Source organism: Choloepus didactylus, chromosome 14, assembly GCF_015220235.1.
Source record: "Choloepus didactylus isolate mChoDid1 chromosome 14, mChoDid1.pri, whole genome shotgun sequence".
Lineage (NCBI taxonomy): Eukaryota > Metazoa > Chordata > Mammalia > Pilosa > Megalonychidae > Choloepus > Choloepus didactylus.
Genome location: NC_051320.1, coordinates 64,509,980 through 64,522,865, shown reverse-complemented (window position 1 = coordinate 64,522,865; position 12,886 = coordinate 64,509,980). Strand labels below are relative to the sequence as shown.

Below are 12,886 nucleotides of genomic sequence, written 5' to 3'. Positions count from 1 at the left end.
TTACTTATGGCAAAATAAAATGAAAAAGACTGCAACATGAAAGAATTACACTAGACAGGGAGAATAATTTACTAACATTAAGGATTATTCAAATCATTAAAAAGAATCTGATATTGACAATAATTTTCTTCCAAAAGACTTCTAGGTTGTCAATTCTCCCACTACCCACACCTGTCCAAATCCAGCAATGACAGTCTACAGAAGCCTCTGTATATTGCTGGTAAAATTATATTAAATACAAACTGACACTTGTATTTGCCCCAAATGGACAATCGGCTATTTTAAAAAATGAATTGTGTCTGAAAAAAGTGTTTTAACTCTCAACATCTTTTCTATTCTATTTAAACATGCAAAATATTGTTGAGGTAGCATAAGGATTGTTTATTATGAAAAAAGGAAAAAGAATAAGAAATTCTCATTACAACTAAGGGGTGATGGAATATGAGAATTGAACTATTTTTTTCCTAAAGTTAGCTTTTAATGATTTTTTTCCTAAATCATTAAAAAAAATTTTGATTTTTCCCTACTTTGCAGAAATGGAAAAGCTAATTATCAAATTTATTTGGAAGAGTAAAGGGCCTCGAATGGCCAAAAACATCTTGAAAAAGAATGAAGTGGGATGCCTCATGCTTCCTGACTTTAAAGCATCTTATAAAGCCACAGTGGTCAAAACAGCATGTTACTAGCATAAAGGTAGACATATTGATCAATGGAATAGAATTGAGAGTTCAGAAATGGACCCTCAGATCTACGGTCAACTGATTTTTGACAAGGCACCCAAGTCCACTCAAATGGGACAGAACAGTCTCTTCAATAAATGCTGCTGGGAGAACTGATATCCATATCCAAAAGAATGAAATAGGATCCCTATCTCACCCCCTATACAAAAATTTTCTCAAGATAGATCAAAGACCTAAATGTAAGAGCCAGTACCATAAAACTTCCAGAAGAAAATGTAGGGAAACATCTTCAAGATCTAGTGATAAGCAGTAGTTTCTTAGACCTTACACCCAAAGCACAAGCAATAAGAGAAAAAACGAAGGGGACTTCCTCAAAATTGAATGCTTCTGTCTTTAAAGGACTTTGCCAAAAGAGTGAAAAGGCAGCTTACTCAGTGGGAGAGAATATCTGGAAACTACATATCTGATATCCAGAATACATTAAGAAATCCTACAAGTCAACAATAAAAAGACAAATAATCCAATTAAAAAATGGGCAAAAGACACGAATAGACCTTTTTCCAAAGAGGAGATATAAATGGCTAAAAGCACATGAAGGATGCTCATCTTCACTATTAGGAAAACGCAAATTATTTTACACTTACTAGAATGGTTGCTGCTAAATAGGAATCCACAAGTGCTGGAGATTCTTGTGGAGAAATAGGAACACTTATTCATTGCTAGCGGAAATGTAAAATGGTACAGCCACTGTGGAAGATGATTTGGTGGTTCCTCAGAAGGCTAAGTAAAGAGTTGCCTTATGATCTGGCAATCCCGCTACTCAGTCCATACCCAGAAGAACTGAAAGCAGGAACTTGGATACCTGCACGCAGACATTCATGATGGCATTATTTACAATTCCTGAAAGACAGAAACAAACCAAGTGTTCATCAACCGATGAAAGGATAAACAAAATGTGGTATATACACACGATGGAATCTTACTCAGCAGCAAGAAGGAATGAAGTCTTGAAGCACATGATGAAACGGATGAACCTTGAGAACATTATGTTGAGTGAAATAAGTCAGACACAAAAAGACAAATATTGTATGATTTCACTTACATGAACTAATTAAAATATGTAAACTCGCAGACATAAAATCTAGAATATAAGTTACTAGGAAATAAAATGAAGCTAGAAAATGAGGAGTGGTTGCTTAGTATGTGCAGAATTTTTAACTAGGTTGAACGTAAACATTTGGAAGAAGATAGAGGTGATGGTAGCACATTACTGTGAATACAATTAACCAGCACTGGTTGATAGGGGAAGTGTAGAATCATGTATATGTCACCAGAAGGAAAGAAAGAGATTAAAACATGAATAATACAGTGAATTTTGTGGTAGATAATGACTGATTAACAGTACAAACATTAAAAAATTCTTTCATGAACTAGAACAAATGGCTATTACAAGGAGCTAATGAGAAGTATATGGGGAAAATGTACCTATTGCAAACTATGGGCTAGAGTTAACAGTAATATCTTAATAGTCTTTCATCAACAGTAACAAATGTACCACACCAATACTAGGGGTCAATAATGGGGTGGGGGAAAGGGAGGATAAGGGTTATGGGATGTTTGGGGTTTCCTTTTTATTTTTTTTTTGGAGTAACGAAAATGTTCTAAAATTGATTGTAGTGATCAATGCACAACTATGTGATGATACTGTGAGCCACTGACTGTATACTTTGGATGGATTGTATTATGTGTGAATATATCTCAATAAAATTGCATTAAAAAAGGAAGTAACTTAGCCACTGCAGTCCCTTTAATCCCTATTCTCTATGATCCCTAAATATTCTTTTATGTAATTTACATTTAAAAGGTTGAATAACTATAACTTTCATAAAGGTTAAATTTGAGTGCTACAGCACATATTAATCTTAATCTTTATAGCTAAAAATCTCAATTATGTCCAATGGGGTAAAAAAAATTTTTACAGAAAGACATTGCATTTTGGCCAATGACATATCTTAAACAACATTATCAGGAAAATACTGTAGGAAAAAAAACCAATTTGAACAGCCTATTGGATTGCAGAGTAAAATTCAATTTGACACCATAAACAGTCAAAATAATTTGCCAGCATAGTAAATTTGCTTGTCAGCTAGGCGTGCTATGTATTTCCTATCACCAGTAAGGAGTTAACTAGAAATTAAATTCTAAAACAATATATTCACTATTTGAGTATATAACAAAAAGAATCTAGAATCTTCATATGCAAGTTTAATAACTCATCATGGTTTATTTAGCAAGGTTATTTCTACATTAGACTGTGGTTTAAAAGCAGTTATTATATATGTCATATGAAGAGACTAATGTACAATCAATAAATCTTAAATCTCTCTTCCACAGATTTTCCCCATCTTCCTGCTTAGCAGTAAAAGGCATTTTTAGGTTTATATACACAACATTCTTGACAACTGCTTTATTAACAAAAAATTAGTATATAAACAGCACTGGCAGGTAGTAAAAAAGTCACAGGACAATAAGTTCAATTGTGCAGCTGTGATATCTAATTTGAGTTTTGAAACCTTAAGACTGGGTGATCTGCAATGTTTCCAACATGTCTTCGACTGCCTTAAGAGAGTATTTGGTTTCCTTCTTACTTCGACCTGCAAACTAATTTAAAAAAAAAATGCAATTAGGCTCAATTTCATTGGCAGGATCAAAATAATCTTACCTTCACATTTTTAATGAAACAACATTAAATATTTTATTGCCGGCATGAATGAGTTATGTTCTTTTTCTTCAAGAAGGACAAAATGGAGTTTTTAGGATACTATCATTAAGGTTTCATCTTTAGTTGACACGCAGAAAAATTTTACTGCACACTTGACCAGTTTAAGGGCTTAAGTAGTAGTATGCTAACCTATAAGAACACAGATTTTGATTTTAAAACTATCCTCTTCAAACTGAAAACTTTTATGAAATAAAATGTATAATTTATAATGAAATTTAGCTTGTACTGCTGCAGGAATGTGAATCATTTCTACTGTCTGGCCTCTAAACAGATTTTTACAAGTTTCAAACAAAGGTACAATACAAATGTACATTTTTATTATTCTTTTTGAAGATGTAAGTAATCTCTAAAATTACTTAAAGTAGATAACAATTTTTAAAAATTTTCTGTATTTTTAAGCTGTATGTTGATTAAATGACACCATATTTCTGCAGCAAAGAGCTGTCAAGTAAAACCTCATGCTGCATTATATTAAAATGATGCATGTTTTAAAAATATGCATTTTCAGTTTAAGTTGTAATTTACTTAGAAAACCAAATTTGGATTGGATTTTTAACACTGAAAACACAATACATCAAATCCCTTTTTTTTTTTTTTAACATTTAAAAGCAAATTCATGACATATTAAATTGAACATGAATACCCACAGTAAGTGGGGGAAACACTGTTGATTACCCCATGCTGATTTCAAAATGAGTTTTCTAACTGGTGTGACAATCCCATCACTTATCTGTCTGATTCAGCACAACAGATTTACCAGATAAATAAGTGCTCTTTGTGGGAGTGGGGGAAGGTTTATTATATCTACATTACCTGTTTCCCCCCATTTAAAGTATTGATTAAAATTTGCTGTTAGCAGCACAGTATTTTCAAGTTAACATCTAACTTCTCAAAATATTTTCAAATGACTGCTCTTTCCTTCAAATACCAATGCTGTTTTTAAGTACTGAGTTCTTGATTTATGACGTGTTCTTTCTCTTTTGTAGTTAACTTAATTTGGCAAACTTCTCATGACTTGTTGGGAACGATTAAGTGATCAAGCACAGGTAATAGAAGCAATCGGATTCAGGAATTGGTAACCTACTTCTGACCCCTCAGGCTACAGCTTAACATTTTGATTCCCCCACATCCTAAACCATTTGCTTCTGTTGTTAAATGTTGATTTGATAGGGTAAAGGAGGTTTCCAGGGGAAATGCCAGGGAAAGAAAAAAGCCCCTTATAAGAATCAAGATCACTTTGCCTTTCTTAAAACATTATTAATTTAAGGATTCAAATGTTAAATATACAAGTCATAATTACAAAATATTACAAGACATGGTAACAGCAACACCACATTTACAACTTTGTGCTTTGATAATTCTCCTTAGCAAAGTAAAGGATGTGGGCATACTTTTTCTGTTATCCAGTTGATAAATTCACTTTTGCAAAGATTTACCAAGAACAGAAAGCCTTTTCTTTCACTGCTGTCTATCCAAAGTAAACAGGAATGGACCTAATCAGATACTTAAAGGTCTAATTCTGAGAAAAAGCTTTGATGGGCTGGGGGAAGGGGTAGAAAACAGGCAACCACATAGTGACATTTACTCTCTTTTAAATGGGGTGGGGGTGGGGAGAAACATTTCTCTGAGAGCTAATGTCCTCATATGTATTTTAAAATGTAGTGTTTCACTTACATAATCAAAATAACAGAAAATATGAATTTGTGGTTTATTAAATTAGCTAATTAAAAAAAAAATCATTGAAGACTGTATCAACATTACTGAAAAACCAGTGCAATTTAGAATACCCAAAACTAACTTATCTGTGTCAGAACAAATAAAAAGAAGGTTGGAAATATAAATCTATCACTTTAAATTTTGTCTGACATGCAATTATTTTGTCTATTCCAGAATTTTATGGCAATTTAACTGATTAAGCCGGAATACTATTTTTTCTTAAATCATGATTTAATTTTCTATTTCCCAAAAGGATAGTAACAGAATCACCTCCGCAATCATAAATAACATATGGATCACTAGCATAGAAGAATTTAACAGCGTACCAAAGAAGCATTTATCTGGAAAATTATTGTGAGTAGGTTCACATTAAAAGTTTTTCATGAGCATTAATCAAACTTGCCTGCCTCTACTGAACATGCTAAACCAATTACCTAATTGAAGAGCAAGTAGCAGCCATATTCTGTTTCATTATGTGGAAACAAAGAAAAACAGTTTTTAAAACCTCATTTTCTCTAATTTACAAATACCTAGGACAACATTACAATAAGAATGTTTATCATATACTTTATACTTGTTTATATACATAGACATGAGTCATGGAGTTCTCAATTAGATCCCAGAGATTTATCTAATTATTATAATATCTCTGAAAGTTATACTTTTCCACATTTTTCAAATTCTGGATTTTTTTTTTTATATCCAGCTAGATCTTGCTTAAGTAAACATTCCTTCATAATTCTCAGCTGGATCTAAAAGAAAACCCAACAGAAAGAACATAAAATAATAACACCAAAATAATAAAAACTTGCTTATCAAATTCAGAGGTCAGTGATTTCATACTTTGTGATAACTGGATAAGTTGGGCTAAAAAAATTGACTTTTACACAATTTGTGGAAAATAATATGGCTAGGCAAATTAACAGTATAAATAAAATGGATGGCTGGATTGATGAATCTCGGAAACACTACACTGAATGGAAAAAGTTAGGCATTAAAGAGTATATAATTTATGGTCCCATTTATATCAAGTTCTAACACAGGCAAAAGCAGTTAGAGGGATAAAAATGAAATCAGTGCTTGCCTAGAGTAGGGGGTGGAGTTGACTGCAAAGTGGCAGAAAGGAACATTCTAGGGTGAATGTTTTATATCTTGATTGGGGTGGTAACATGACCAACTGAGAGACGCATTACCTTCTTTGAGTGGTATCCAAGATGACAGAAAAACTGCCAAGAAAAAGTCCTTGTACTATCCTTTCTTACGGAGTTAAGAAAGGACTGGGTCAAGTACATCTCAGAAGGCAGACAAGGGCATGTTTGCCTAGAGATCTAATCAAGGAGACCTTTTATCATTGAAGATAGAGAGAAAGAAAAAAACAAAACAAAACAGAACTTTAGTTATTGAGAGCTGTAGGTTTGAAATGGAAAGAGAAATAAGTAGGAGTGGGATGTCAATTATTCACCTGTGAAAATAACTGAAAAGGGAGTTGGAAACTAGAATTACAGCTTCAGATACATTTATGCTTGATATTTCTACAGAGGAGTATGTTGCAGGCATTTAAGAGCACTAACTATGGAGTCAGACTGCCTGGGTTTGAAACCCGCTGTGTCATCTTGGGAAAGTTAGTTAATCTTCAATGCTTGAATTTTCTCATTTGTACAACAGGAAAAGTGTTTAGCTCATAATAAATGATGTATAAATGCTTGCTGTTGTAACTGTTGTAATTATTATTATTCCAATGATCTGAACAGAGATAATAAATTGAACTGAATACAGAGTAATCAATAACACAATGCAATTGCATTTGGTGAAAATTATGCATTAACTCCTTTAATCCTCAGAATACTTCTATTATCCCTTCATGAGGATGAGAAGCCAGGCCTAGAGATGTTATATAATTTGTCTCAGTCAAATAGCTAAAAAATGACAGAGCCAAAATGCGAAACCAGCCAATATGGATCTAGCATCTGTGCTCTTCTCTTAACTACTACATTGTACTAACTTTCATGGAATGGGACTTGTGATAGAATACAAAGATGAATAGGAACACATATGCACATGGAGAAAAAACTGACTCTACTTCACATCATATATAAAAATCAATTCCAAGTGGATTGTAGATCTAAATATGAAAAGTAAAAGAACAAAATTTTGAAGACACATGAGAATATCTTTATGATCATGGAGCAGCAAAAGATTTCTTTAAAAGGACACAAAAAGCATAAACCATAAGAAATGATTGATAAATTTGAATACATTTAATTTCAAAACTTCTGTTTATCAAAATCACTGAAAGTGAGAGCATATAAGGAGTCACAGATGGTTGTCACATATATAACCAACGAAGGGCTCACAACCAGAAAATTTTAAAGAAAAAAAAGTCATACAAATCAATGAGAAAAAGAGAACCCAATAGGAAACCGAACAAAAGGCTTGACCAGACTTTATAAAAGAGGATATCCAAATGACCAATAAAAATGAAAAAGTTTTCAACCTTACTGGTCATTAGGGAGATGAAATAAAACTATGAGATACCATTAAACATTATCAGGATGGCAATCAATACAAAGACTGACTGAATTAAGTGTTGGTGAAGATGTGGAACTCTCAAACACTGCTGGTGGGAGTATAAACAACCAATTTAGAAAACCGGCTTTAGCTACTAAGGATCAAGTATATGCACCCAGTAATTCCTCTCAAAGGTATCCACCCATCAGAAGCGCATGCACCTGAACACCAAAAGACCTGTTACCAAAATGTTCATTGTAGCATTACCATAAACACCCCAACAGGAAATAATCCAAATGCCCATCAACAATTGACTAGATAAATAAGTTGTGGTATGTGCATAAAATAGAATATACAGTAAAATGAAAATGAATGAATTACAGATAAATACAAGGAAAAGTCTCCCAAACCTAATAGTGACTGAAATAGGACAAAAATGAATATATACTGACGATTCCATAAAGTTTACAAAAAGCCAAAACCATGGGTTATGGACTTTCATGTCAGGTTAGTGAGTACTTTGAGAAGGATAAAATTTGGAGGTGGCACCAGGAGGGCTTTAGGGTGCTAGTAATGTTATATTTATTGGCCTGGATATATTTACCTTCTTATTGTTCATTGAGATCTTTATTTACGACTTGCGTTCTTATTCCTATGTATTTTATAATTCAATAAAAATTGATTTTAAAAAAAAAATGCCATGTCAAAAAGAGCACTCCAAGCAACTAGTTGTTTCTCACAAATAAGACACACTCATGATATACTCTGCATACCATCAGTTTTATTTTATCCAAGTCTTATCTTCCTATCATACATGTGTACATATATACACACATTTAGCCTACGCTGTGTGAAATCCCATTACAGATGAGAGCTATCCCAAACTGCATTTGAAGAAGCACAGCCTAGCTATTATTTGTAAACATTCTGACTTACAGTACAGCAACAGAACTAACACCTTCTATTTCATATAATAAAAATGCACAAAGGTGACTTCCAATGATGTGATCATGGGGGCAGTCATTTTTAAAACTTCCCAACCGTCTCCAACCAGAAGAGGAAAAACACACACACACACACACACCACCAAAAACATGCAAAAAAACACTAGATTATAGACAATCCTCTAAAACCCTAGAATACTAGTTAATGTGGGTGTATCACCAATAGCAGCAGGAACGACAAAAGATCAAAAACTGTGTGGTAGGAGCAGCAGGGAGTAAAAGGGGACAATGTCTGTTCCCAAAGTCCCAGAAAACAAAAAAATTATGAACAAATACTTAATCCTCCAAACAAGAGGACCTGAGATGAAGAATCAGCAAATAACCTGCAAAGGTGGGATAGTCCAAACAGGCTCCAAATTAAAAAATAATACAAAATACTGCATGCAAATGTGAGATTTAACAAGTCTAGCAGCTTAAGATCTCAAAATCTCAGAAATATCCAGCAAACAGCTCCTTGCAGAAAGTCAAAACCTTACATCCTGGTGGAAAACTACTGGAAACTGAAACCAAATAGAACAGGGCAAAAACACTGGGAGTATGGGAGAGAGAGAGTTCAGGTAAGAGTGGGGAGGGGCAAGGAAGTGGGTGGTACCCAGAGGTAGCAAGTCCCAGACAGAAAATACAAACAATTATAGCAATAAAATACATTTAAAGCTGACTGCAACATCTCAGAATTCAAAACCTGGGGAGATCTAGGAGTAGAACATAGGGCTGCAGCCAGAAATTCTTCCTGAGTCAGACCAAGTTCTGAGAAAGTCTGGGTACAAAAAGAGGTCATATTTGAGTCATCTGTAACAAAGAGGAGGAAGCCAAAGAAGAGTCAAGCTGAGAAAGCTATCCTACCCCTACCCCACTCCCCCACCCTTTCCATAAAACCCTTCTCCTGAGAGCCCAGGAAAACACCTCGTTAAATGTAGAGAAAAGAAAAAGATTATGAACTAACTCTATGAAAAAATTATTATGGAAAAAGAAAGAAAAAAATATAGAGAGACTGACAGAATAGGATTTGAAAGAAAATGAATGATATAGGAGGTAAGAAAAGGAGATGCAATATACTTATAATTAGATTCCTGAAAAAGAAAATTAAAGCAAATAGAAAAAAACATAATTCTGAAAAAAAACTTTTCTAAAACAAACAAGGGCTGAATCTATGTATCAAAAGTGTATGTATATCTTTTATTTGGGAACATTTATCCAGGAACAATAAAAAAACATGATGTTATGATTTTAAAAAGCCTAAGAAGCAATTATATGAATTCTATTCTGGAGAGGGAGGAGGCTCTCAATGGAAGCTGTATGACTTATATTTCTGTGCCATCAAATACAGGTAAAATGTCAACTGTGAAATTCTGTTTAAACGGGAACTATTGGCCTCCTTGGCCCTAAATAAAAGGGCTGATATTTTAAGTTGACTATTTTATTGTAAATTAATCCAGTCTGATTTTTTTTAATTTGATTGAATATTTTTCTTGTTAAATGATTTTTTAAAAATAAAAACTGGGAGTTCTTTGCTGACTCATTAAAAAAAAACCAAATGTGATGGTAGCACATTTACTGTGAGTGTAATTAACGGTGCTGAATTATGGGTGTGATTATGGTTGAAAGGGGAAGTTTAGGGCTGTGTATGTGTCATTAGAAGGAAAGCTAGAGGATAAAACATGGGACTGTATAATATAGTAAACCCTGCTGTAAGTGATGACCATGGTTAAGTGTACAAATATAAGAATGTTCTTACATGAAATAGAACAAATGTATGTCACTATTATAAAGTGTTAATAATAGGGTGGTATACTGGAAAAAATTAAACTAATGCAACTATGGCAACAGTTAACAGTAATACTGTAATATTGTTTCATAAATTGTAACAAAGGTACTATACCAATGATACATGTCAATAATGGGAGGGGTATGAGGGGTATGGGAGTTTTCTTTTTGGAGCAATGAGAATGTTCTCAAATTGATTGTGGTGATGAATGTACAACTCTGATTATTCGAAGAGCCACTGACTGTACACTTTGGATGGATTGTATGGTATGTGAATAAAACTGTTCAGACAAATAAACACATCTTCATAAAACTACTGGATTTTAAAGATAAAGAAAAAAATCCTTTGGACATCGAGACAAAAAGTTTAAGTCATTATGTATCCACTTCTTGACAGCAACATTTTATGCTAGAAAACAATGAAACAATATAATTAAGATAACTTAAAGTAAATGTAAGCCAAAGAAAGTATAATCAGCCAAAATTTCCCCCAAATATAAAGGCTACAGTGAGACAGTATATGAACTTACAAGACATGAGAAGATATTTTTCCTATAAGCCCTTTCTAAAGAAGCCTAGGAGTAGAGATGAGCTTCAGAAAACTACAGAATAAGTGGGGGGAAGTTTCATCATAAGATCTGAAGGGAAAGCAGAGTACACAACCTTTGTTAAACATCAGTAGCTTAATGCCTGGTTGGTTTACTTTTAGGCTTTTCTTCCTTCTCCTTTATTTCTTGCATACCAGTCACATACCCAATCTGCTTCTGAAATGCACCATGCCAATTTTTCTGATTTTTAGAAGTATATTTTGCTTACCAAAACCAGAACTACTGAGATTTCAAAGTGGTAAAAAGACTAATTATGGAATCATCATCACCATCATAGACTCCTCTTGAATTAAAAAAAAAAAAAAAAGTGACTCAAAAACTACAAATTAATTCATCACAGTAAAAACACATTTGATAAAGACTCAATAGCATAAAAGTCCAATGACAGACATCTAGCTTTGTAATTTGTAGAAACAAAAATAACAACTTAGAAATACATTAATTGACCTAGATGATAACATAATACTAACCTGATAAGCACTGTTTATTTGACTAGCTGCCCAACTAGCATATTTCATGTTGTCCTTTTTCGTTTTCGCACTTGCTTTTGGATTAGAAGCAATATGACTTGCAGACTAAAAACAAAAGAGAAACATCAAAAACAAAATTCCTTTTTTCTAGCCTAAGAAATAAAAAGCATGTAAGAGTCATGGTTGCCATGTGTTAGAAGACTTGAAAGAATTATACTAAAACTATTAAAAAATAAAAGTAAAGTTGAATGAAATTAGCACCTAAAACACGAAAATATATTTTAAAATAGCATAATCCAAAGTAAGAAAAGAGAAAGGGCACTTAAAATAATGTCTAAAGTTATTTAATTTTGTATCTACCAAAGCTTTTAAGGATAAAATCCCACATCACTTTAAATCAAGTAAAGAAGGCATGAAAGAGCACTTTATAAATCAAAAAGAACTTTACCAGTATAGATTATTACTGGTGTTATTTCTTGTTCCTAAATTACTGCAGGTTTCCTATGTCAGAATTATGGAATTACTGAATATTAATAGAAGGAACCTCAAAAGTAATATAGCCTACCTTCCTACATTAACAAGTAAAAAATTTAAGTCCAATAGCAGTGATTTGACTTGACCAAAGCAAGTTAATGGTAGTCTTAGAAACAAAAAGGGATTCTTACCTCTGATCTATTTCTCTTTCTACTATACCAAGAATTTCCAAACTCTGTTCCTTAAAACCAATTAGTCACTGGAACATTGCAATTTGATCTATCCTTTCCTTTTTAAAAATGGATTTAAACTAGGGATCCTTGATCTGATATCTATTGGAAGACTCTGTAAATCCCCTAAAATCATATGCTAATTTTTAAATGTACTCTTGTATTTTTCTGGGGAGAGGGAGATACAACTTTTTTCTTAGTCTTAAATGTATCTTGTACTTAAAAGGTTTTACTCAAGTGATTTAAAAAAAGGTTAAGCCTTTCTTTATACCTGCTTATGTAATAGGATCTTTCTCCTGTGTGTCTCCTTCTCTGCTGGTTTGGAATCTAATGCCAAAATCTGATTTTACACCTCTATGTCTTATGTTACCTTTTTAGTATGAATTTCAGCAAATGCAGCAGTGAGCATGACTCCGGAATCAATGGCTTGTGCTGGAATCCTAGTTCAATCACTTAGTAGCACTATGTCTATCCTTTGGCAAAATGATTAAAACTTTCTGAGTGTCAGTTTCACCATCTGTGAAATGGTACTAAAAGTATCTACTCAAATAGATTTAATGATTTAAAATAAAAGATAGAACTCAGAACAATGCCTGGTACAAAGTGTTACGTAGAAACTATTATTATTAATAACTTGCTGTTGTTATGTT

General features: G+C 33.1%; 1 protein-coding gene and 1 long non-coding RNA gene across 3 annotated transcripts in view; both read right to left on the bottom strand.

Moving 5' to 3' along the window:
* Window positions 1-1,689, bottom strand: part of LOC119509394 — a 292,236-nt gene extending 290,547 nt beyond the window's left edge. The window contains exon 1 of the long non-coding RNA XR_005211689.1: window positions 1,325-1,689. This is a non-coding gene — a long non-coding RNA (uncharacterized LOC119509394). The remainder of the gene's footprint in view (window positions 1-1,324) is intronic.
* A 1,249-nt stretch (window positions 1,690-2,938) lies between these two features.
* Window positions 2,939-12,886, bottom strand: part of EMC2 (ER membrane protein complex subunit 2) — a 92,394-nt gene continuing 82,446 nt past the window's right edge. For both annotated transcript variants that reach the window (XM_037803018.1, XM_037803019.1), the window contains exons 10-11: window positions 11,533-11,637; window positions 2,939-3,341 (exon numbers count right to left, since the gene is read on the bottom strand). In XM_037803018.1, the coding sequence (XP_037658946.1) occupies window positions 3,255-3,341; window positions 11,533-11,637 (192 nt within the window). In that variant the 3' untranslated portion in view covers window positions 2,939-3,254. The remainder of the gene's footprint in view (window positions 3,342-11,532; window positions 11,638-12,886) is intronic.